General features: G+C 39.3%; 1 protein-coding gene across 4 annotated transcripts in view; it reads right to left on the reverse strand.

The window, feature by feature from the left end:
* Nucleotides 1-25,763, reverse strand: part of PLEKHH2 (pleckstrin homology, MyTH4 and FERM domain containing H2) — a 57,043-nt gene extending 31,280 nt beyond the window's left edge. The window contains exons 1-8 of one of the 4 annotated variants that reach the window (XM_055725871.1): nucleotides 25,624-25,763; nucleotides 23,166-25,278; nucleotides 20,990-21,119; nucleotides 5,355-5,417; nucleotides 4,171-4,320; nucleotides 3,634-3,717; nucleotides 2,066-2,147; nucleotides 80-262 (exon numbers count right to left, since the gene is read on the reverse strand). In XM_055725871.1, the coding sequence (XP_055581846.1) occupies nucleotides 80-262; nucleotides 2,066-2,147; nucleotides 3,634-3,717; nucleotides 4,171-4,320; nucleotides 5,355-5,417; nucleotides 20,990-21,112 (685 nt within the window). In that variant the 5' untranslated portion in view covers nucleotides 21,113-21,119; nucleotides 23,166-25,278; nucleotides 25,624-25,763. Of the gene's footprint in view, nucleotides 1-79; nucleotides 263-2,065; nucleotides 2,148-3,633; nucleotides 3,718-4,170; nucleotides 4,321-5,354; nucleotides 5,418-20,989; nucleotides 21,120-23,165; nucleotides 25,392-25,623 lie in introns of those variants that run through there. The other 3 variants (XM_055725872.1, XM_005436299.4, XM_027801192.2) reach the window with 3 other exon arrangements.
* Between the last annotated feature and the right edge of the window lie 1,219 nt (nucleotides 25,764-26,982).

The raw sequence follows: 26,982 nt of genomic DNA on the forward strand, positions 1-26,982 counted from the left end.
TTCGGATACACTGACATAGTTGCCGATCTTAGTTTTCAATCTGTGTCAGAATAAAATGGCAATACTGGTGACTAAGTACCTGGCATGTTTTTGCCTTCAGTGTAGTCTGACACTTTAGATGAAGACTTGCTTATTTCTTCAAACTTAGGAGATGGTTGAGGACTTCTTGCTCGATTTGAAAAGCATCCGAAAGTCAAACTGCTTAGTCGCTGACACTCCCCAGGCTTTTGTGTTGAAGTAGCAGACTTCTTACCCGTAGCTTCTGAAGAACAGTAATTCAGAAATACTGTGTTAAAAAGATACAGCACATTACCCTACTGGTCTCTAGTATCTCTCTCTCTCTCCCTCTGCAGTGTAAACTTGTTTTTTAAGACAACTAAAATCTAGCAAAAAGACAATTAAAAAATTATTATAGGAGTAAAAATCTATCTGGTATCTCCCCATATCAAAATAAACCCAGAGCTACACTTCTGGTTCTTAAAGATTGATTATTATTTTTTTTAGTACAGAAACAAAACCTGTAATCTCTTTTAACAATTTAACAGCAGTAAGATACAAAACATGTACTTAAGACAGAATGAAAACCTAGTGGAAATACCAGATTTTATTCTGCTGTGGCTGAAGCAAAATCTTATGGATTGGTCTAGGATATATAATAGGAAAGACTGTAGAACAATAGTATTAAAATATGTAGTGGACTTCCCTTCAGATAAAAATATTAAGAGAATCTGTAATAGGTGCTACAGCAAACATAAAGAAGTTACCAGGCTTAGAAGGGTATATATGGAGGACTTCAAGAGAAGACGAAAGCATAAAATGATTAAGTGCTTCCAGAAAATGACATCTGTCCTTAGGGACAGCTATTCTGCCAGAAACTGATACGAAACAATGCTGTTCATCCCTGTTTATAAGAAATTCTGTGGCAAATCAAGGAAGAAGAGGCCCTTATCCATACCTGTAAACTGTTTTAACAGTACCGCATGATCATAATTTTTAGCCTGTTACCAGCATGGACACTGCAAATAGTAATAAATTTCTTAATATTTTTAAGCATATCAGTAAATGTGTGTTGAAAACCAGCTGACAAATGCTTAAGTGTCTCAAAAAGCCTTTGAATAGATCTCTCAGAATAGGATGACTAAAGCTGTTAAGTGCCAAAGTATATCGAATTGCTACTGATCAAAAACCAGCAAAGAAACAAACAATGCAGTTCCCTCATTAACAGAGAGGTACATCTTAGTTTAAAAGCTATTTATATTTTTCACATATTATGCGTATTACATGTGTACATACAGATATATACACATTTCTAAATGTCTGTGTAAGTATATATATACATGAGAGAGATTATCAAGAAATGAGGGCAAGGTAGCATACTAACTTCAGACGATAGTACATTGTCAGGTCAACTATGTATGGAGAGGGTTGTGGGAACCTTCAGAAAGACTTAAGAAAGTTGATGAGCAGGCACACGGTGGCAAGTAAAATGCAACTTTGATTAATGCAAAATAATGCTCTTTAGAAGGAATATTCCTCTTTCCCATATTTACATTTTATGAATTTTAAATTAACTATCTCTACTTGGAGAGGAACTTGGCGGTACTGTGGCTGAATTGACATTTTGGATTATTGTAGTCAATGTATTAATTAAAAAAATCTTATCAGAATTCTGATTCCCAGCTGACCATTTGCTAGAAGAAGCAGGTGCAGACTGACACTCATCTATTCCTTAACAGTGCTAGGACCACCTATTCTATAAAGAAGTGAAGGCAAAGATCTGACATAAATCCAGTCAAATCTTACTACTTGCAGAACTCTTAAATAACAGAGATAACCATTCACCCAACAAAAAACAGCTGTGGTTTGTCTGTGCGTCTTTTAAATAAAAATTTAATTATTGCTTGCCTAACACCTTATGCACAGTCACTCTGATGTCAATTCATACTAACTGAAATCTTTGTGATTTAACAGAGTATTTCAATTATGTGGATGCACAAATTCATAGGGAACAGAAAGAAGTATGCCATATATATAGAAGTTTTAACTTAAAAGATCTGTACTTTACCTTGCAGTTTAGACTGTACCGTTTTCATCTCTTTGGTTTGCTTTTGGTTGATCAAGCGAAGGTTCTGATTTTCCACCTCTAACTAAAAGCATATAAATGTAATCTCATTCACTGGTGAAATAATTTTTAAAATCGTTACATCATTTAGATTTTCTCAGAACTTCTGCCTATCTAAAGATAAAGCTAGTTCAAACGGTAAGCTTCTCTCTGCTACTTCTCTTAATGCCAAGTCTAGGCATTTGTTTATTCTGAAGAACAAAATTCCTTGCAATGATTATTTGCTCAGCTTCTGTTAAAACCATTCCTCCAACCAAGCAAACCCAAGACTGCTCTAAAAAGCCTTACTATTAGAGAAAAAAGAAATCTGCATTGGGATTTTTAATAAAAGCAGAGGGCAGAATTACAAACTTCTGTGCCACCTGGCAAACCCAAAAGCAAGCAGAGGAATTGGAGGGAGTGATGGTGCTAATGCCTCTTACCATCCCACAGCAAAAGTTAAAAAAACAGGTACCTAAAAACTTTACAGAGAGCAGAAGACCTTCTACAGGAAGAAAAATACTCAACAACCCATTGCTGTAGCCCACTACCAGGAGGTGAAAGATGTTGGTTCAAACTCCTGCTCCAAATCAGGCAAAGAGAACGCTGGAATCCGACTCTCCCACATCACACGCAGGAGAGCCAGCAACTCAGCTTCCCACTGGGTGACACCTAACGACCTCTGTGAAACTAGCTTGAGAATCTCTATGTTTCAAACTAAGTAAATAAGTTGAGTCATATTTGATTTTGTCCCAAGTTTTTCAAGATAATTTTAGCTAAACTTAATTGCATTTTTATTAATTGATTTCAAACACTCGCTCACAGACTAATGGTAAATGTTACTTCTAGTTTCCCATTTTAAAAATAATAATTTAATTATTTTTCAACTGGAGTGAGTATAATTTCCAGTTAACCACAACAGAGTGTTTTTTTTTTACAGGTAACTTTAAATTCTATACACACAAGGAGGAGAAAGCACAGCTGCACACCAGAAACTGGCACCTTTAGGCAGGGCAAAGACATGGTTATCTCACCACAGCAGAGAAATAATGGAGACACCTGGTCTCTTTTGAGAACAGAGTTGGTGCCTCTGAAGCTATTCACGACTAAGAGTACTGTGGGCACTGGAAAATAAAAATGATCAAGTCCTTTTTTGTGCCAGGCCCCAGCAGACTTGGTCAGCTTTCTGGGGATTATTCACACTTCAGGCATCTGGTTGAGCAAGCTGTTTGCCAGCTAATCTTAGTGGAGACAAGCAGACCTTCCAGAGAGCAGTTCTGGGCCCTTTCTCCATAAAAACAACCCTGATATATTAGCTGACCAAATTAAACATCAGAATTTAAGTGATATGGATACTCAGCCCTCTGTGCTGGTTTCATTTTTTCTCTTTCAAGCAAATAACTATACACATCAATGACACTGGGAAGCATTTTTTTTACTATGGCACAAAGCCCTTTAACAGCCAAAAAGCCTAAGGGATATCCAGTCACACCACTCGATTTTCTTCGTAAGTATCGTAGCAAGAGTTATACCTCACGGAGCTTGACTGTCACCCATTCTTTTATTTTAGCTGCTTTTTCTTCTATGATTTTCGCTTCTTGCAGTCTTATTTGCTTCTGGAAAAAAAATTGACATAAGTGTATTTTTCACTGAGCGTTATAGTCTGCCTGCCTAGTATCTTTCAGACACAAATCCTAATACTGCTTTAAGTAATTCAGTCTCTTGGGCAATACATGGTGTTTTTTAAAAAAAATTATGAATAGACCCTTCACAGAGGCTGCTGTTCCTCTTTCCTCCACGAAAAATGAAAACTCTTCAGAGGACACAGTGAAAAGGAAGAACACCTTTCCCTTATTAGAAGTCAGATGCCTTTCAAAGAAAGCCAGAGCATAATTTGCAAGTGATTAAACCTTATTTAGATTACATACTTCTAATGGGAACCTCTTTAATCTAAACAACAGAAATAGTGCTAAACTTTTCTGTTCTCTATTGATCTTAATTTTTATTTTCCTTTTGTATAATTAAGAACTGAACTGATGCTCATCTTTTATAACACCATTATTTCTAACCTGTTCTTCAAGTTGTTGCTCCAATTTTTGTATTAAGTCATTTTTATCTTGTACCAGGATTTCCAGATCTTGACATCTCTTATACAACCTGGCTTCTGATTCGCTCGTTTGAACATTAGCTGCTTTTAATTTTTCTTCCATGACCTGCACCTATTTGGAAGGTCACATAAGATGTTAAGAAACATAACACTCTAAGTTAAAGGTAGTAATTTAATCACAAAATGGACTGTTAAAATTGCTCCCACATTTAAGATTCAAGATAACCCTGTAAAATTCTGAAGCCTATTTGAGAAGAAGTTCCACAGTTTGTTATGTCTCCCTATGCATCTAATACCAATAGGACTGGCAAAACACTGAAAGACCTTGTACAGATTTTGTTAGTATCCGTGAGGCTTCTAGGCCTGTAACACACAAGCTGAAATGCCAATAAGGGAAGAATGCAATTTATGTATAGGGAGCTGTTGTTAGGCTAAATAAACGTTTTAATAAACAATTGCACAGTGTAAAAAACCCCAACAGATTCTCAGAAGCATTCTGAAAAATGGCTTAAAAGTACTTGGCTTGTAGTCAGGAATGTTTTCTAACTCCAAATTAGTACATGAACATTTTTATCTTACAATTTTCAGTTTCTATCTGTCTCACAGTAAGATATGAAGAATTTTTAAGGAATACCAGAGATATGTTCATAAAATGTTTGCAAGTAGCTGTATGTGCCATTTGGAATCAAAAGGCAACTTTGGTTAAATACTTAGCCACGATCTCATTCTTTAGATGATATATAACTTCTACAAAAACTAACAACATAAACCAATCCTATTTAGAGACTGTATTGGAGAGCCTCATTTTATCTTCTTGCAGATTTACTAAAATAGGTCACCATCTCCTCTCCCTTTTGTTTCCAGGTGCATCATATATTCAAGACTCACGATGCATCAACAAAGAAGCTCATTATATGTATCTATTTTTTATTTGTGCTGTTAGCTTTGACTTTACTGAACAGAACTGGATAGCGAGCAGAGAAAGGTGTTAGAACATCTCTGGTAAGACAAATCAGCAGATGTAAAAAGAAACTGTCTTCTCACTTTTGAGCAATACTTAGGAAAAACAGACCTTTTTCTGAATTTCCCTTCATTACAGTAACATGCACATATCTAAGGGAGGTATTTTTCAATTTATATGTATACCTGCTGAAAAGCTCTCTCCGCTTGACGATCAGCATCTATAACTTGTTTCTCAAGCTGCTGCATCTGTAGATATATGAAAATATACAGTAAAATTGCCATGCCTTCTGCCCATTGCCAGAAACACCATAGTGAAACATATTTCCATGGTCACTTTCCAAAAAGGAAAAGACAGGTTGTGCACAAAAGCATAAAAATAAATAAAAGGATAAAGAGTGTGTCACACTGGGAAGGAAATTCATCATTACGATTGTATTAAAACATTGTTAACATTCTTCTACATACTGTTCTTCATAGTATGATTCTGTGGCTGCTATATGACATACTGCTTTTTTTTCCCTGCTACCAGGAGCAGAAATTCCTTTGACAATAGCCCTGAAGCTTTCCTCATGCAGGTTCATAGTCTTAGAAAGTGCTAAGCTCCTTCATCTCCTTCCAAAACTGGCAACAGTAAAGGGTACCTGGCATATACCATTTGGCCACTAATTCTTCTGAAGTCAACAAATTTAGCTTTTGGGAAGAATCATGCTATGAGGCCTGTCCCACACTCCTCCACCCCCTGCATGAAAGAATGTGGCAGAAGGGACACGGTGGATTCAGGTTCTCCACAGAAAAAAATGTGAAAAGCCACGGTAGAGATGGACGAAGACAGAGACCATCACAACACGGAGGAGTGCTGGCCCGTTTTGAGCAGTGAGAGACCCTGATCCATTACTTTATAACGATGCATGATAAACCATAGGCTCAGGCTTTGCCCTGGGCCTTGGAAATGCGTTTTACAGGGATTATTTTGAAGGCTTTTCCAACAATATGGAACAGAAGAGGCAAAAAAAAAATATTTACATTTTGTTACATTTTGTTAAGAGCTCTCTCGCCTGAGTTTGGTGAACAAAACAATTATGACTTCTTACGATTTTATGAAATAACACTAGGAAGTACGTAAGGTATTCCATGACTTAATGACTTTTTTTTTCACGTTTTCAGGAAATACCTAGCTAAGACCCCAGTTCATCTGAAGAGGATAAAACACCAAATAATTAAAATTGTGATACTCGGTATTCAGCTTCAAATTGTTCATAGAAAAGCATATGACACATATAATGCAAATTAAAACCATTTATTCCTTCTCCAGTTTACTGCTTGGTTATAAAATAATCAGTTTCATTCTGTCCTGTTTGTATGTGATTTCTGGCATCTTGCAGTTTCTTTTTCACTCTTCGTCTGTTTTTTTCTCTTCCCAATTATGTTGTCAACTGCATGAAATAGTGTTGTGTACTTTTAGCACCTCATCCAGACAAGGACAGAGAGTCATCATTTTCTATCAATCAGAAACTGAAAGTGGAGAAAATGAGTCTTCACTAACATAAAAAAAAACCCTGTGACTGACCTTTTAGTACTTTCTCATAAACACAAACCTCCAAAGTCTACATCTTAGTACCTCAACACACCATTGATACAAGAGCAACAAACATTGCACAACATGCGTGGTTATGGTCTGGTCCCCAGCGAGTTCTTTCTCAAGAACACTTCTAAGGATATGATTGTCCCAGTCATTCATGTACTAACAGTCCGGCCAGACAACAGGGAGATGAGCCTTCTTTGCTCCTCTCTGGTCACACGTATTTAATTTTGTATCTATATGACTTCATATTGAGATTTTGAGTTTAATTTTTAGAATTTTGAATTTTAAGTGTTTTTCTAAGGTCTTTTGGGGTTTATGTTCAAATAGAAGTTAGTTTTACAATACTCACTTTAATACTGTTTTTAAGACATTTCTTGTTTAGTGAGCTGAGGATTCAGAAACTGAGGTTATTTCTGAATATATACGGTCAGCTAACATTCCACTGTAGTAAAAGCACTATGCTAAATCAAAGTGCAGCTACTATATCAATAATGAACATAGTTAATACCCTATAATATTATGACAGAAAACTCCTTCAGATATTTATAATGTGAAATTCATTGTTGATGAGTAGCAAGTTGTTCATCAATCTTCACGGTCAAACAATTTGTAAATGCACCTGATTGCCACGGCAGTAATTGGCAATTTATTTACGTCCCGTAAGTAAAATTCATTTCAGCTGTAGAGTCATATCAGAAACATGGAAGATTCAATAAATGGAAAAACCCCTAAAAATGTTGCTTGCCAGGTCCACCCAGCTGCCACTGCAGCTGAACTGGCTCTGACTCAGCTTAAACCTGAAAACAGCTAGTCTCTTCAGCAGTATCCAATCATCACTGAACCACTGCACAAGGATTAAGCAGTAGTGCTGGTATTCTACACTATTTGAGTTCTGGATAATACAGTGCACTAAAGACCTAAATTCCTTCCACGTTTCTGCACTGAAACTGCACAATGCACCCCTTGCTAGGAATACATGCTGTTGCACAGGACCAGGAACATAGTAATATATTACTGTAGACTACTGGAACAAAGAATATGATTTGAATAAAGCTGTTGCTAAGATGAATGTAAAGAAGCTGAGAGAGTAATTACCAAGAAAAATAGCATTCAGAGATTAAAAATGGAAGAACAAGGTTTATTTTTGCTTCATTAAGAGTTAACAATTTCAAAAAGGTACGCTAAGAAGCTTTGCACAGTCTCACAATATGGATACGTCAATCAGCTTCCTGGCAACAACTAAATGTGACATTTTATTTGGAAAATTTCTAAAGGTCTTCAATTTATTTTAGAAGGCTCCTGTTAAAAAAAAACCCAAGCAATCTGTAATATTCAGCAAGAATGAAATACCATAGTTAACAAACATGACCACTTCTATTACGGTTAAATGGGCCAGCATTTCAATAATTTGATGCTACATAACATTTATTAAGTCCCAATTTTCTCTTTATTTACAGTTTATAGAGGTTTGTTTTGCACTGTCTATTGTAACAATAATGTAACTTTAAACATATGTATTTTTCCCATTTGCATAAATAATCTCTTAACAAATCCACATAATAGTTTTGCCTGAAAAATGAGATTTCCATCTATACTCTGACTGCTTTGCTACCTTTTAGGCCTGTAAAATTAAAGAGAAAAAATGATTGCTTTAGGATACTCTGAAGGTTATCAAACTTGTTGGGCAGAAGATTGGAACTAGTTCCAAGGGAACGATGTCTCTTCACAAAGAAAACATAACCTTAAACCTTAAGTTAGTAAGAAGTTTCATAACAATGATCACATCATTACTGAGAGAGGGAGAGGAGAGAGGTGAAAATATGTGACTGGACTAATAGCTAATTGTTTAAATCAAGTCATGCTTTGAACTTGTCCAGAATAAAATGCAGTGGTAAATTCTCTTTACCCAGTGACTATGAAGACAATTTCAGACCACACGCAGATAGCTTAAGATCCTCATGATGGATCTTAACCTCATGATGGAAGAGGCAGCTAACTGTAGTGATGTCGAGCTTTGGAGGAAAAGGTCAGTGTGCTTTACAGATGCAGAAGAACTTGATGATCTGGATGAGGGGATCGAGCGCACCCTCGGTCAGTGTGCAGGTGACACCAAGCAGTGGGGAGCGTTGATCTGCCTGAGGGCAGCAGGCTCTGCAGAGGGTCTGGGCAGGCCGGGCCGATGGGCCCAGGCCGGTCGTATGAGGCTCAGTGCGGCTCAGTGCCGGGTCCTGCCCCTGGGTCACACCAGCCCCACGCAGCTGCAGGCTGGGGCTGGGTTCAGTTTTGGGCCCCTCACTGCAAGACAGACAAGGAGGGGCTGGAGCGTGTCCAGAGCCGGGCAGGGGCTGGGGAAGGGGCTGGAGAACAAGTCTTGTGAGGAGCAGCTGAGGGAACTGGGGCTGTTTAGGCTGGAGAAGAAAGAGGTGCAGGGGGGACCTTATCGCTCTCTACAGCTCCCTGAAAGGAGGCTGTAGATGGGTGGGGGTCGGTCTCTTTTCCCAGATAACAAGCAACAGGACAAGAGAAAACGGCCTCAAGTTATGCCAGGGGAGGTTTAGAGGGGATATTAGGAAAAATTTCTACACTGAAAGGGTTGTCAAGCATTGGAACAGGCTGCCCAGGGATGTGGTTGGATTAAGCACCCCTGGAAGTGTTTAAAAAGGGCATAGATGTGGCACTTAGGTACATGGCTTAGTGGTGGACTTGGGAGTCCTGGGTTAACAGTTGGACTTGATGGTCTTAAAGGTCTTTTCCAACCTAAGTGATTCTATGACTCTATGATTCTTACCTATGACTGCAACTTGAATACTGATGACCAACTCCGACTTTATACAGAAAAGTTATTTGAAAAACAGAAAATTCTGTTGAATTAGACCTCCGTCCCACCAGCTTCTTTCTATATACATCTATGCAAATTGCCAGTATTACTGGAATTAAATGGTGTATATCAGCTGTTAGGCTTAGACACTCCTTGAATGAATTAGTGTCTGTAAAGTATCAACAGACATAAAGTTGGCTTCCCAGGAGAAACATGAAGGGCCAGCATGTCACTGATAACAGCTGGCATGTGACGTATATTTAAGCTTAATTTTCTATCATGTCCTGAATGAGATAACTTGAAATAACATCCCATTTCAACAGCCCTCTTGTAAGAAATACTCTTGCCACACACATCTGACTAGTGCAGGCTCTTTCCAAAATTCATTAAGGATTCAGAATTATCCTGTCATAATCAATACTGGTTTTGATTTTACAGTCTTAAATACAAAGAATAAATGTTTTAGACCCATGGACAAAAAAATACATGCATACTAACTAAAGAACAATATCAACACCAGTACCAAAGAACAGACTGCTACTTTCAGCTGCACTTTCTTCTTCTGTTTTTAAGTGTACAAATCCTCTTACAATTTTCAGAAAATGTGTTTGTGCACACTGCATCAATTATCTCATTTATGGAAAATGGCATCTATTGTTAGAAACAGATTCGGTTTTAAACTTAGTAAGGAAATAACCACTCTACATATGACACTCATCAAACTGAGCTATTTTTGTTCAAACAATGAACAGAGAAATGCCACATGTGAATAAATACTGAATGCTTTGAAGAAACATGGCAGCAATAAAAACAAAGACGTGTACTGCCTTGGAGGTCGACACTGAAGCACAACACACAGTCACTGGAAATTTTTTGCAATACAAAAGCAAATAATAAAGTGATTCTTCTTCGAAGGTCACCTAGAAGTTAATCTTGACTGTATTTAGCAATGTTCACAATACATTTTTGTGCAAGTAAAGAAATTTTCATGTCATTAAAACATGTATTGCAGGAAAACGTCAAAAGGTATGAACTCAAAAGTCATCACTCATAGATTTCAAAAATACTCCTTTTCTATGCACGTATGTATATGTATATTCTTTCATTCACATACACATATACACACAGATCATAGTTCCTGTAATGTGCGTTAGAAAGAAATTAATGCAACAAATTGATAATTTTCCTGGTATTTGAAATAGTTAATAGTTATTAATGTTAAAGGAAATATTTTAATTTCAAAAAAATATGTTGGAATCCTTTCCTTTTTGAGATCTGAAAATGTATGTTATTTCTAAGAACAAACCCCTAATTTTTTAGCCAAGTCAGTTTTCAACATAGTAACTTGTCCTATTCCCACTTAAAATTTACATTATAATCAGTACATTATACTTCTCTTGTGTCTCTTTAATGAAGACTTCAAATGAAGTCTTTTCATTTTTAATATTATAAACAACACAGTTGTATCATGTAGACTTTGGAAATAATTTTGAAATCAATACAGGAAAAAATATAACCATTAATGAATAAAAAGCACCACTTCTCTGTAAGCCTTTCAGAGCATGCTGATAATAGGTCTGAGTTTTCAAAAACGAACAATGAGTTAAAACCTGATGTTTCTCAAGCAGAAATACAGTCTGTCTATTGATTAAGTGCAGAACTTCCAGTGACTTGAGGATGATATGTTTAGAGTCTGCTTTCTTCCTTGCATTTCAATTTTTCAATTCTTCCTCATCTGAAAAAAGGCCTAAACCATCTGCAGTTGAAAAATAATGTTCCACATAAAAAGAAAAGTAGTAAATCTGTCCATTTTTAGATTTAGTGAACTATCAGTCCTCACACCACATGGGACTTGCCAAAACCAGAGAAACATGCATACATGGTTGCTTCTATAAATAAACAAATAGGAGAAGCAAGTGAGGGATACACACACCTACAACTCTCTTTCAAAGGTGCAAGCAGATATGAACAGGTGATTAATAAATGTAGCCTGGAAATTAGAAGACTCTCATTTTCCACATTGACTGAAAAAGATTTTGGAACTCCCTCCTAATAGAAGCTAGAAAGGCAAAAGATCTGACTTTTTATGTGGTGCCTGATAAGTTAATAAATGGTTTGAAGAATATGCCTGCCAGCTATTCCAGAGCACTGCATGTGACCCCGATTTCCCTTTGGGTTCTATATTCCTATATTTAAACCCAAATATTTAAACAAATACTTGCATTTTCTTAAAACAAGCCTGTACTGCTTAAAAGCAAGTCATCTGTTTGTCAGTGGCTTTGACGACCACCAGTTTTCATGTTTTAAAATAGGCTATGCCCAATCTATACATGTATAAAGCCTTACATGCATTTGTTAGTTAAAGGCAATGGTAAAACTGTTTTAGAAGCATGACTTACTCTTTACAAAAAAGGTCTCTCTTCTGGTGGTTTAGCTTAGGAAAAAACAGTAATATTCCTCCTACTTCTGTAACTCATTTATTAAAAAGCTGACTGGGTATGTTCCATCCTTATTTTCAAGCATTATTCCTTCTGTCTTGAAACTGATTTCTCTTTTCTGTATTATCTATCTTCCATAGGGACAGTGCTAAATCTTTATAAGCTACAACAAACTTTAAAATATGACCTCACCATTTAAGCCACATAGACATAACACCTAAAGAACAGAGATGTAAAATCAAGATAATAATATTTTACAGGAAGAATAATAAAGAAGATAATTTGTAAAGAAGGAATTAGCACATGCCTTGCCTAAGATATACTTTGCTCTTTACTGGACGAATTTTTATCCCATAGGCAACACAATAATTAGAAAGACTTATCTTTTATAGAGCAGCTTTGCATTTAAACTAATTAATAGAAATCCATCTCATCTCATAAATGTAGAAGTGATACTTCAGACCTACCTGTATTTATAAAATTAAATACGCCTTCAATAAGAAATGAAATTGAATTCTTTGGCACAAAAGCTTTTCACTAGAGCAGGATGAAACCTGTAAAAATATTTCTCAGTGGTGTGGATTTAGTCATCAAAATGAAGAACTGCTTTCTGAACCCAGTCTTCCTTTTGTCACAGATCTCCCCAAAAGGGCTAATGCTAAAGGCTACGTCTTAATGGGGCTCAAGTGTTCCTTTGGCTACTCACAGATCAAGCATGGTGAATTTTCTTCACTATTTTACTGGTTCAGAGTATATTGAATTTTACTGTTTGTTATTATTTCCTATATTAAAAGAAAAATCTTTAGATGAAAGAATTTGTTATCTGGCTTAAACCCCAACAGCTACAGCCTTATTTTTCCTTCAAATCCCACCTGAATGCCCACCTAGGTTATGACTACTGCAAAAATTAGCTTAGTGCTCACAACATGGCAGCCCGCAAGCTGCCACTTTTCAGTGCACTCCCATTTTTTCCTTCTCCTGTCTTCTCCATTTTCAACACCAATCAAAAGGTAAAGGGCTACAATTCTCATGAACAAAGCAGTGTCAACTATTCCTCTGCAAATGTGCCATCTAACCAACTCCTCCTATTTCACCTCTTTCTCTAGTCAGACTTCACCACAGGGATTCTCTCTTTTCTCTACCTCAACTGTGGTCAGAAATATGAAGTGTGAAAGCAATTTGGGCCTTTGATGCCAACTTTATATACCTATGTATGTAGGTATACACACACACACACATGCACATGTATATACACTCCTGCTTCTTCTGAAGATGGCTAGTAGTTCTGCAGTCTTGATGTGCAGAATCACAATCCTGTCTGCTTCTACCTACAGCAACTTCAGGCCCTGCTCTCCTAGTTAGGTAAAAGGAACTTCTTAATTGCAAGTCTCTCTTAACTGTCCTTTTTAGTACTTCTGCTCATTCACATGAACTATGTTTAGCACAAAAGCCTTTCCTTGGAACAAAATGAAACCAACAAAAAATATGAGTCTCCATTTGATCAGTTTCCAAAATCACAGAATCATAGAATGGTTTGGGTTGGAAGGGACCTTATACATCACCTAGTTCCACTCCCCCTGCCATGGCCAGGGAACCTTCCACTAGCCCAGGTTGCTCAAACCCCCATCCAACCTGGCCAGGAACACTTCCAGGGATGGGGCACCCAGTGTCTCATGACCCGCACAGTAAAGTAAAAACGACGAGGCTCAACATTTTTATCAGTCTCCATGACATGAAACCAGTCTTACCGCTGAGTTTTTTTACTTCTTTCAAGGTCTTTTCAATATTTAAACAACATATTAAGAATAACTATTTAGCTCAAAAGGTTTTCCTAGTGCTCATTAAATGAGTGAGAGTCCAAATGAAAAAACAATCTTTCACATTTCAGCTGAGCTCATTGTAGTAAAATTAGTGATTTCTTCTGGAAACTATATAAATTAAAAATATAGAGCAGAAAAGCCCAGGGAGGGAACTCTTCCAGAATTAGTAGCCTAGGACAACTGCCAGTAAATATACAGATTTTAAAAAGCTAAATTCAGCAGTGGGATTTAGAGAGGAAGCGTACTGAAGGACAAATGAGCAGCATGTAATGTTAGCTGAATATCTGTGCTTTTCCCAACATCAGTCATAGGACTTTCTTGAACCTGGTAAAATATTAGGACCATTCCCTCTTTCTGGCTGTCGTCTTTTCCAACTCAGATCTTGTCTTGATTGTTAAATTGCACAGATACAATCAAATACAAATTAGGTAGACCGCCACTCCAGCACAAACAGGCATGATAATAACATTCAAAATCTTGAAAAAAAGTGAAAATACTGTTAGCAAGATGAAAGAATGTACCAAAGCACTTTGGCAGGTAAGGAAAAAGAAGTCTCACACAGTGCTTGAAATTAAAAGTGGAATGTATTGGTTGCTCATCTGTATTAAAAGGCAGCTGCCTGCTTTGTTTTGTTTTTATCATTGTACTGTGATTGGGGAAATTCTGCTACTTCTGTCTCGCTGAATTGTGAATTCTGATTAGAATCACAACATGAACATCTGGAATAGGAAGCCTTTTTTCCCTGCCACTGCCTGAGAGGTGCTGGCTTAAGAATCAAAGGCACTGCCAAAGCTTAAAAAATTGAAAACTTGACTGAAACTGAATTTACTCATGAAATTAAAAGGGTACAGGACACCTAGGAAACACAGATGGTAAGGGAGCAAGAGATTCCAGAAATATATGTAAGGCAGCATAATGGAGTTTGAGGACATGACAACAAATATTTAAAGCCTGAAAAATACTCTCTGAGGGAATGAAAATTAAAATGCGTAATTTCTAAGAGCAAAAAGAGTTCCCTCCACGAAAAATGGAGAAAAAACATCTTGTAGCTCCTACAAGTGAAATGCTAAGCAAATATTAGATCGGCTAAGGATGTGCACAGGTGGCTGCCCACTATCACAGCTTCCACAGCCTCCATCAACTTCCCCATCTCAGGTGGGCTGGAACAGAGCTGATGCCCTCTTCTCTGTACCACCAGAGGGAAGATACTCATCCTCCGGCCTCACCGCAAGGGCTGTGCTCTTCCTGCCACTACCCAGCCTGGCCTCTACAAGAATAGCTAATTTATTGCTTCCTGAGTTCTCTTTTTCCCACTCCGCCCCCCATCTTCAGCCTATTTAGAAAGAATGTCGATTTAAAATATACAAAAACAATGAAACAACCCCCCCACCCACCACCACTGTTACAAAAAGGCATGGCATATACTTGGTAACAGACAAGCAATAAAAATGCAGCTACAGGAAAAAAGGTATAGGTATTAAAAAGGTGTAAACAAACCTAACACTCTAACCATATAAACTTTTAACTTTTCTTGCTTTCTCATATTTGTATCTTCCTAATTGCACCTGAATTATTTTCCATTATAAGAGATTTTTTAAAAGCAACTGAAATACTGAAAAATAACCTTCATTTGAATAATTTTAGTACTATGGTACTTTTCTTCCTTTTACTTTATCCTTCATAATCTTTTGAATGCAAATGGAAATACTCATTGTGCTTTGTCACATTTTTTATATTGGCAATCACTGCACAAGTCAAATGTATTATGGACTTTTCCTCCAAAAACATTAATCTTGAGATTTTCATGCCACAGACAACAAAACACACTGCATCTGCTTCATTCTGAAATGTCAAATGACATACCATAAATATGACTGCAAAATTAATAAAAATACAGTGGGACATGGATTTAACTATTGGTTTGTCAGACAAAGTCAGGAATGTGTTATGCTTTGGAATATATTGGAAATAGTATTTGGTCAAAAAATCAGTTATCATTCAACATTCATAATCCGTACAGAAAGCATAAATATTATTGCATTTGTCATTTACACACTCGGTTGCCAGCTGAGCATGTGTACAGAGAATATTCAAATGGAAGGTTAAAAGCAAACAAATCAATACATACATGAAAATAATCCTCCCTCTTAATCACTTATATTTGTTAAAAATCACTCAAAGCATAAAATAATGACCATCAACACTGCAGGAAACAAACTTGGAGATGTTCTTGTGAATGCTGAGTATTCCTGCACAGCCCATAATGCAACAGTTGGGATAGTGCCATATTCAGTCCTTATGGGGTCTGATGGAAAAGGAACTCAGTGGAGGCTGCCCAAGTGGAAATTTAATACAGCTATGTAGTTCCTCTACTTTATACCTGATGTTGCACACATATTTTAGGTGAAAAATGTACTACAAAAAGAATGAGGGTCACCAGCTTTTCCTATGACATTTTAGCTAGGAGCCAAACTCGCAGTGGGATACTGTAATCTTTCATTCAGCAAAGATTTTTTTAGTAAACCCTTCACATACATAAGACTCAAGCTGCATTTAAAGGCTTCTACTTCAAACTCAGTTCCACAGCCATCCTAAATTTGGCAGACTAGGGATACTTTCTACATCATTCCTTAAATTCCTGTAAAGACCTCTCCCACTTACAGCAGCAGCTTCTGCTTGAAACTCCAACAAGGTCTCTTTCTTTGCATGTTGGATTTATAAATATAGACTTTTTACTTGGCAAAATGAAAACAAATAAAAAAATAAACAGTGAATGGATTAGTTTTTTTAAAACATCGTATGTACCTTTGCTCCTCTCTCTTCTTCTCCCCAGGTTCACTAAAAACTTTAAATTCTGGTAGTCATACAACTGAAACACACTTCCAATGCAAATTTCTCAAACTCCTCAACCACTGAGGTTCAAGGAGGACTACTTGCTATACTTAAAAAAACCCAGTAAATAGCTTGTTTTTCTTAACTAGAACACTTCCATTAGAAGAATATACTGACGACTTCCCATGTGGATCATTCATTTATTTACAGGGACAACAGTAAATGAAATCACTTTGCAAAGTTACTTGACTTCCAGTGTATAAGAAAAGTATTTCAATCAATCCACTGCCCAAATATATTGACAGAAGCACATAGGACACAGACACAAATATTGAAAAAGGGTAGATTCAAGCAAAACCTTATTAAAATCTCGTTTTAGACTAAGTTATAGAACAAATGTAAGGGGAAAAACCCAATGGCTTTTTCTGAGAAGTCATACACATAGTGTGATAGGTTATAAACTCCTTTTCCTAATTCACTGTCTTGAAGAGATACCTCTCAAATACACAGAGGAGGAAGGATGGAGAATTACCACCAAGTTATTTCTCTAACTTTCCTGTAGAGACCACCTGCTTTGTCACAGTATCACTCTGTTTTCTACAACAATTACACAGTTCAACACCCATGGGGGTTCTACATCTGTCATGCCATAGTACTGTGATTTCTGTTGCTATTTTGAAGTAGAACACTCTCCAGTGCTATTGTTCAATGTTTTAGCACACATTTCACAACACAGAGATGATTGTGAACAAAACCACAAATAAGGCCTGTGCTAATTAAAGTAAGAGTGAGAATTCTATAACAGGTGACCAATCTAGAAAGCACCTATAACAGCTGCCATCAGCTGTATTCTCCTCTCATCATTAGTATCAGGATGCCCACCAAGTACAGACCAATTAGGTCTTCATTATTCACTTTACTATTTCTCAAACATATTTTTGAGTAACAATCCCATGCAGTTTAATTTCAAACTAGTACGAGTGCATCTTTCCTTTTACAAAAACTGAGAACTGTTTGTATCATTAAAATTTTACAAATATGTGAAAAATAACCACTGGATTTTTACAAATGAAACCAACATAGAAATAAATACAGCTAAAACGTTAGTGCCCATTTTTAAAATTATAGGGTTTGACCTGTGCAAGACTGATAAATTTGCACATGCATATGGTCTAACTTTGTTGAGCTCTGACCAGTCTTTGATACCTGTCCTAACTATATTCCAGTTTATGAATGAAAGGTTCATATTAAAAAGTCAAAAGTGACAAAGTGAGGAGAAAGATTATTTTTCATTGTCTGCTAATGCTCTGCTCTGTAGAGTAATACATCAAATTATCCCAGCTGAACACTTGTTGAGCCTGTGGTCTTCAATATAAAATATTTGCCCACATTTACCTCCTGTAAAGACTTCTCTTTTTCTAAAGTTTCTGAGAAAGCTAAGGCAAATTAAAAGAAGAGGACATAATATGACATGTTCTTAAGATTTTTTAATTTATTTTGGAGTCATGTTTCCCACAGATAAGGAAGAATAATTTTCCTTTGATTGCTTTGTTTCAGGCACAGTGCTAAAGATTTGTGATTTTATCCCTCTTGTTTTTTTTTTAAATGTCAATTTCTGAAATTATACAATTATGCATACATTTCTATTAATTTAAGAGGCTATTTCTAGCACTTAAGAGCCTGTAAATACAAACTGTAAAGGAACAAAGTGAAAAGTCACACAGAAAGAATTCAAGCTTCTAAATTCTTTTTTTTCTTTTAAACTCAGTTTCGCGAAGTGCTGTTCATGAATCTTAACTTTTTGGTTGCCAAAACTATAATCAGCAGCAGCTGCATAAAGCATGGTTGTAACAGCTGCTGGAAAGTCCCTACAAAAGTCATGTCCCGTGTTCAGCCACTTGACTTCCATCCATGTAGTGATCCAAATGGGGTAAAGAGACAAGAAATACATGACATCTAACAGCTCCGACTGTGTAAGCATCCAATAATCTGTTGAGTGTTACAGCAGACAGTATTGTACCCTCTGATGGATATTCTCCTCCAAGACTGATCATAATGATTTATTAACTCATCTGTGGGCCTTGCTAACTGGAATGAAGGACACAAGTTGTTCTACTTTTCTTTAAATGTTAAATGACGTGTCAAAGGATGACATTTGTACAGCTGGTTGCTCTTTCAAAACCCAATAATCTGCAATACCTGTTCACTGAGAGTTTGCCATACAGAAGAATTGCAGGATTGTGTAAACAATTAAGAGTTTTCAAGTGTACTGCTTTCTAACAGCAATATTTTTAGTCATGTCAAAGAAGAGCTATTTGGAGTACTAAATGTAAAGACACAATTCCAGCAGAACTCAGTATTATTAAACAATGGATTTATATTGTTGTAAATTTTCATGTTCACTTTAGTAAAAAATGCCAATAATGAAAAAAGCCTAATCCAGAAAACACTAGATTTCTTTATTTCATTTCTTTTTCCATCTCAAATCAACACTTTGCACCTTCGTAGAAGAGATAAGGGCACAAATGGATAAAATGAATAGTAACACATTGGCAACTGATATTCAGTCAAGAACCAGATGATATAGTTGAACCAATTATTGATCTGTAAGACCGATGTCTGTAGTAAGGAAATTAGTGGGAACCGTAAGCGCAGAACTAGGAGGCATGTGGATAGTATGACAGACAAGGGAAGAGTCAAAGTGGCCTTTATAAAGAAGGGTGTTGGCTCACAAAGCTACTGAAGATCTTTGAAGGGATCACCAAGGCTGCAGACAGAGGGGATCTGTTTTATATAGTTATTTGGATTGTGGAAATTTTAATGTTTAAAGAAACAATCAGCCACAGGGTAAAAGGGAGTGTCCCTGCATGAATTAAAAAATTGGCTCAATAAAATAGTAGGTTATTGACTACACAGTGACTGGCAGCTACCAGTGGAGATCTGCAGAGATTTGTTCAGGGTGCATGCTGTTCAATGCAGCCTTTTGGTAACAGGCGCTGGGCAGTGAAGCAACAAAGGTTTTTGATGGTACTTTGTTATCCAGGATAACAGAAGCCTTCTCACAAGATCTACAAGAAGGTCCTTACAAGATCTAGTGACCACTCACTAAAAATAACAAATGACACGTAACATAGAAATCTAAAGGACTTTGAGTAAGATCCTGGAATTAAGATAGATATTGCCAAGAAAACATAACTTGATGTTAATTTGGCTGTCAAAGAAAACAAAGTATTAAGCATTATTAGAAAAGGACCAGGGCACATAACTTTGTACATCACCCATGGTTCTTCACAAATGCATAGATATGTGCTTCTTCCAACTTTAATAACTAGTTCTTGTTCCCACCAAAATACAATAAAATGGGAACGACTGGGAGAGGGTTAAATGTGGATGTTAGATGTATTTATGTTTCCAAAAGGAGAATGGATAAATTGACAAAAGAGAAGCATCAATATAAATGTCTAAAATAAAAGTATTGCCACTCTAACATGCTACAAAATGATATGATTTTGTTTTTTTGAGGGGGAGCAACTGATGGAAAATTTAGCTCTAAGAAGAATAGAGACATTTTGACAAAATAACATTTTAACTAGAAATTCATTGAGGTGAATATTAATGATGACATAGTTCCAGTGATTCTCTAAAATGTTTTGTCACTTGCACTCTTTTAATTGCCTTACTCTCTCAAAAAGTTACCAGGTAAATACAATGGTGTTTTTCTGGTATTTCAGATATGGGCTCAATTACGAGTGACTGTTGGGATTCACATATTTGAACATGCCAAGGCAAATGTTTCTCTATTGCAAAATAAAGTATATATTTAAACAATATTCTTCAAATTAAATTATATAATACTTTTCAACTTCCCTAGACTCAGATGATGAGCCATAGTTGGAGATGTCTTATTACAGGAAAAGCAAGTCTGGTAAATTACATGATTTGGTAAGGAATACTGGGGAAAATAATACTTCTGGATTTTCTCCCCAATGATTTCTGTGTCTTAAATCAGATCTTAAATACTTAGGAAAATGTGTTAAATATTAACCTCAATGTTGTAAAAGTGATTACTGGATATATATTTTTCTCTGCAGGAGAGCTGCCAGTGTGTTCTTATTTGAAAATGAACATTTCTTGCTGGCAATCTAATGTGTGAATTTCTTTCACAGCATTAAAACATACCTGTTTTCCACATATTTTGTTTTAAAATTCTTTTTTTCCCCCCTCCTGAAAAAATCCCAGTACTTGTAATCTCAAAACATGACGTGATCAGGCCCCATCATCAAATAAAATAATTTAGATGGCATTAAAATTAATACCACGAGACCTACCTTTTCTGCTAACAATTCTCTGATCTTGCTTGCCTGGAGACGAAACTTCATTAACTGTGACTCCAGAGTTAAACATCTTTCCTTCCAGTTTACAGTATCCTCTGGCTCTGAAAGTTCAGCCATATTTATGCTGGAAAAAGAAAGGGGAAAATCCCCATGTCAAAGTGAGTCTGTATTTAATGCCCGAGTTTTTTAATATACATGCTAACTTATTTTAGACAAATGTCAACAATGCTCCCCAATTTTGTACATGTACAGCTTCATAAAACTTAGTAAAAGTGTATCAGTCTATCAAGGCCCCTATCATAACTGGGAGATTTCTGAAATCTGTGTTGATAATATTTAGGTTTATCATAATTTAATTTCTTCAATCACTTTGGAGCTGCAATATGTTTTCCTTGATAAGCAGAGATACATCACGCATTTTAATCTTCAGTTTCTGTATATATCCTTGCTTACATAGAAGACGCTTGTGAAGAACTGAGCTTTTGCGAAGAAAATGCCTTCTATAGGTGTAACTATTTGTGAGTAGCACATTTGGTTTTATGTAAGCTTAATGTTTGGCAGATGAGTCTTTAAAAAGTGTTCTAAAATCCTTATGCTTAATCAAATTGCCTTCACAATTTAATATCTTTAATGAGATGCAAGGGGGAGTTTATGGTTCCAAATGCAAAGGCAGGTGAGCAAATGGTCCCTAATGGATACCCCATGTGAAAAACAACCCCTTTACATTAGCTGTGGCAGATCTCAGGACATCCTGGTCCATGCATGTTTCAGGTTCAAATCTGTGCTTTTATCTACATGTAACGGCTCATTGAAACTAATCTCAGTGCCCTTTTGGACAAGCACTGCTGGAAAAATTATTCAGGATGAGAGCTGGCTCATCATGGTTTGAGTCTGAGAAGCCAAGAAAATCATCTGTGTGTAAGCAGAAGGACTGGGCTTTGTTATATTCCAACTATTTGTAGACAGCTTAATAAAGAGTAAGTGGATGCTGAATGTAACCATTCAGGCCAGGAAGTTCCCTTGAGAGCCAAGGTCCTGGCCTTTGCAGAGCTCTGAACACCTATGTTGGGCTTGGGAAATAAAGCTTGAATACCCTCAGAGTATTCAATTTATCTCTGAAATAACAGACAAACGTCAAAACACCATTCAGTGAAAGGCAGCTGGAAGATCACAGAAACCAAAAAAATACCAGCCAAAGGGATCTGCTGCATGTTTGTCACCTATGTCATGGAGAACGGGACACTGACAAGGGCAGGCAAGTAGCCACTCTTTTCAGTATAATGAAAGAGGCTGGCACTGGACAATTGTGCGTAATATAGAACTCTCTACCGCAAGTCCTGACGCAGCATGGATTAATAAGCAATGTCTTTGAGAGTCCCTCTCCCCATGACTACTCCAGTTCTCCAGAAGCCTTTGTTCCAGCACTCCCCTTCCTCCCAAAGTCAGAGGAGGCAGCCCCAGTTTCCCTCCTTCCCCAAAGAGGGGGGAACTCCTCAGCTGGTGGCAAAGAACCTATGGATTTATCTTTTCCACTGTTCCTGGCACCAGGAAGAAAAAAGGAAAAGGCAAAGCATCACAAGATAGATCAAAGTCACGAGCAGGATTCCAAAAAGTGCTTAACTTTTCCGATACATTAATATTTTCCAGTTATCTTCTAAATTTCCCGTGTCTCAGATTATTCTGAAGTTCATCATAGCCAAACAGGTACAAAACTCTGTCTCAAAACTTTCTTTCCTTTCACATATCCTAATTTCCTTGTCTCCTCCATTCCGTATCTTACGTTAGAAGGAAAACAAGGAAAGAACTGACTAAGGTTTGTCAGTTTTTCACCACAAGCACTCGTCTGAAAGAAACTGCTCCATTCTTGATTCCCTCTTCCTCTTGGTCCTAGCAGGCTATCATTCAAGCTGTTAAGCCTGAGGTTACAACCATCCCTATTCAGGAATCCCCTACTCAGGAATCCCCATGGAATTGCCAGGATTTAAGCACATGATTAAAACAGTTTCCTGAGCCGAGCCTACAATAGCCGAATTCTAAACTTTAAGCACACAAGCATTTCAACTGGAACACTCGTAGGTGAGTGGTGTCTTTTACCACTTCTTTACCACTTCTCCTGTCTTTTAAGCTTGGCAGAAAACTCCCCCGGCTGTCAGAGAACCAGGTTGCTCACCGATGTCCTGTCCCTAATCCTCGCTCCTCTCTCCGTGTGCAGAGTCCCCACGATCAAGGAGGGAAGGTGGCACTTCCAAGCAGCAGCTTCTCCTACTTTGCAGAGGAAGCAGAAGTTCCATCCAGATTAATCTGGACAGACAGCCTGGATTCTGCTCTCCTAAGTAACGAGGAATGGCAATTTCCTATTAGACTGTCTATTTAGGATTTTTAATAATGTTTTCCTTTTGACTAATCACAGCTACATAAGACAGAGATGAACTCAGCTAACATCTGGTTAACAGTAGGATCTTTCAGTGTTTGTGGTAGTGAAAACACAAACAGATCAAGTAGTGAAAGAATTTTCGCTTTTTGGTAGGGCACAATATTACAGGGTGGAGTTAAAAATGTTCCATCTTTCAACAGACAAAACATTTGAGTAGATGGGATTTCTGGCACTGAATAATGCCTCCAGACAAGTAGTTTCTCAATGTCCAAGCTAATTAATATTCCACTGCATAAACATTACAGATAAAAAGTTCGAAAATAACTCTTTTTATTGTGGTTTGTTTGTTAGAGATTATAATAATTTACTTCATATTTTCCAACAAGCCAATGGGTTCTGGAAATATTTACAGGCACATAATACACTGTTTACAATTGCGGAGTGAATGATCTTATTTTGAATCAATGACTTCCTGTTTCTTGTTTGATTCCCCAAGGGAGGAAAAAAATGAGTTCATCTCTCTTGGCTTATAGAGTCCTCTGAATCAGCACTCAAACCTACGCAGAGTCCGCCCCTTCTTCCTGCTCCAATTCCCACTGCAAAGCCCTCCGTTTTCCCTCAGTCTTTACAAATTAAATCTTTTGAAAAGTAAACTAAAAAAGCGCACATTAAAGCGGTAAGTTCTAATTATGTCATCAAAAATTAATTGAGACAAGTCTGACAAGTCTGGAAAGATTAAATTCATCTTTTTCATTTTTTAAGTTTATAAATCTCTTCATAGGCTTCAAGAAGTCAGAATGTCATATTCTCCCCAAAGGGATTGATACAATTTCCTTTTCTTTGCTGTCTGCTTGGAAATTATCAAAATACATTTCAGGGGGAAGGAGGGAACAATGTTCTAGCTTTTTGAAGCATGTTAAAAAATTTACATATTCCTTATCACATTGTCAGTGTTTTCTTCTGTTTTTAACAAAACGCTGTGTTTAACTAAACACTTCACACTCTGTCCATATGTTCCGTATGTCCTTTCTCTGCTGGAGAAAGCTTGATCAGTCCTTCTGTTTCCATAGGAGTGGGTCTGCACAGTACATGGTGGGCTCTCTACACCATCCTAAAATGTTCACCAGCCCAAATGCATTTGGACCATACCTCTTTAATTTCAGGCCCCTTTCTCCCACCCTTTTTGCCCAAACTCGGCACTTGCAAATATTTTTGGAGCCATAAAGGTTGGACTGGAGAAGGGAAATGATGAGACACAATGTGGACCTGTTTAGGAATCAAGGAAGTCATTCTCAGGTTTGTCGCCCGCCAGGGCCCTTCCTTATGCTGGAACACTGGTAACTTTATTTTCCACTTGACTCATTTTGCATAATTCTGCGCTCAGACAAACTGTAGCCTAAGCTATTGAAAACCTCCTTCAAAATCTGATTTATGAATGGTTTTTCTGCTGCTTCCTAGCTGCAATGAGGGTGTTGCTTCCCAACACATCAGCCCGGGGTCCCCCACGGCAGCACTGGGTGCAGACCCCCTGGTTCCAGGGGCCAGGCTGCCCCCTCCCAGCCCATGACCCAGCCGCTGCCTGCCGGGCTCCGGGCTCCGCAGGGCCGTGGCCCAGCTGCTTCGCACCACAGGGCGCTGTCACACGCCTGGAGCAAAGCGTTAAAGCACACAAGACCATTTTACATCCTTGTCCTGGCGACCGCAACTTCAAAGGCTGCAGTGTGGCATCGCACTAGGGGCGGACGTTGAATTTTTAAGTGAAATTCCAAAAGCTGACGGCACGGATATGTAAAAAAGTATCTTAATTCTGCGTGGTTGCTTGGCGGTTGTGTTCTTCTCGCTCTTCTTTTCCGGGGGACGGCAGGGATACAGCAGTGGCACCGCCAGCACGAGGAGAGGAGCCCGGACCCTACGGGACCGAACGGGACCTCAAGCTCCTCAGCCTCGTGCCGCGGGGACACGGCTCGGCGCACCCGCGGAGCGCTGCCCTCAACGCCACCGCCGTGACCTGACACAACGTCACCCTCCACCGTGCCGGCGCCGCCTGGCACCGCCCGACGGAGCCCCCCGGGAGCCCGCGCCGGCTGTCCCGCCGCGCCCGCCCCGCCCCGCCGCCGGGGCGCGACACCCCGCGGCGGCACCCCCGGGGCCGCCCCGCCGGGGAGCAGCCGGGGGCCGGCCCGGGCGCTGCCGCCCGCCCGGCGCGGCCCCGCTCGCGAAGGGAGGGAAGGGGGCAACGAAAGGGAGGTCAAACCTGGCGGCCGTGGCTCGCCGCGCCGGGCGCCGTCCGGGCTGTGGGCGCTGCGGGGCCGCAGCTGCCCGCGCCCGCCCGCGCCCCTCGGCGCCCGCCCCACCATCCCCGCGGCGAGCGGCGCGGGCGCCTGAGCGACGGCCGCCACGGCCACTGAGGAGCGGGGGGCCGCCCCCGGCGGGGCGTCCGGGCGGGGCCTGCGCGGCTCGGCGGCGGCCGCGGCGGGGGCCGGTCGGCGCCGGGGGGCCCGTGCCGGGACGCCCGGCCTGGCCCGGGTGTTGGGGCGGGGGGCGCGCTCGGGGGGCCTCTGCCGCGCCGCTTCTAACCCAGACGGCCTCGCCCGGGCGCTGCGGCCCCGACGGCGCGGCGGGCAGGGAGCGCCCGTCGGAGCGCGGAGGGGGCGCTGGCCGGAGCCGCCGGGCTGCCCCCCCGGGGCGCGGCGCGGCCTGGTCGGTGCGGGGATGGGCGGCGGGAGCAGCCGGGAGGGCGCTGCAGGCAGCGGGCCGCACGCCGCCCCCGGCAGATGGGCCGGGCAGCCAGCGCCCCTGCCCCGTCCCGCTGCTTCTAGTCCCTGTGAATTGGGGTTTTTTACTCTGACCTTGCGCGAATTCCTGAAGGGGAGACTGTGTTAGGAACCAGCATCCACCTGCCCTGAAGTCCGTCAGCTCCAACATGGAGTTTACAGTAATTCACATTCCACCTTCTGTGGAAGGTCATTTGCCAAGTGTAAACCGGAGGGTTGGAACTGTGCAGTCACCGGGGCAATGGTGGGGATATTATGGGATGAATGGGCCTTGCAGAGCTGCCGTGTCCAACAGGTGAGGCACGCTTTGCACCGCAGTAGAGCGGCAGGTGCACGTGCGGATGCGTCATGCTGGCAGCGGGGTCTTCGTGTCCCCACCGGCTGGCAGGAGCTGCAGTACGTCTCGGGCAACCAGCTGCCACAGTCTCCTCTGGAAGACTTGAGTGCCTGAAGCATTAAAAATAATTTGGAAAAAGTGATTGCTGTGTTGCTTGTCTGCCATGTACAGGGATCTTCCTCATCCACATGTTGATTGGGACTGAGATTTAGGGTTTGTATTTCATTGGGATTATGGTTTAGGGAGGCAAAATGTTTTGCAGGTTCTTCTGGTGCACAAACAAACCCTGCTTTACCCTTCTGGTGTTTATTTCTAATGTAGATGTGCAGCGTTGTGTTGTGTAAAATGCTCTTTCACAATCATTGGTGACTCAGTGAAAGTGCAATTTTTTGGTCTGAAGAAAAAAAAAAAAGAGCAGTCTTAAAAGCTCAAGTATTCCCCATCTGGTTATACACACAATTTCATTTTTTCCTGTTCAGTTTGGTACAGCCTCCAATTTTCC

This window comes from Falco cherrug, chromosome 13 (assembly GCF_023634085.1).
Source record: "Falco cherrug isolate bFalChe1 chromosome 13, bFalChe1.pri, whole genome shotgun sequence".
Taxonomy (NCBI): Eukaryota; Metazoa; Chordata; class Aves; order Falconiformes; family Falconidae; genus Falco; species Falco cherrug.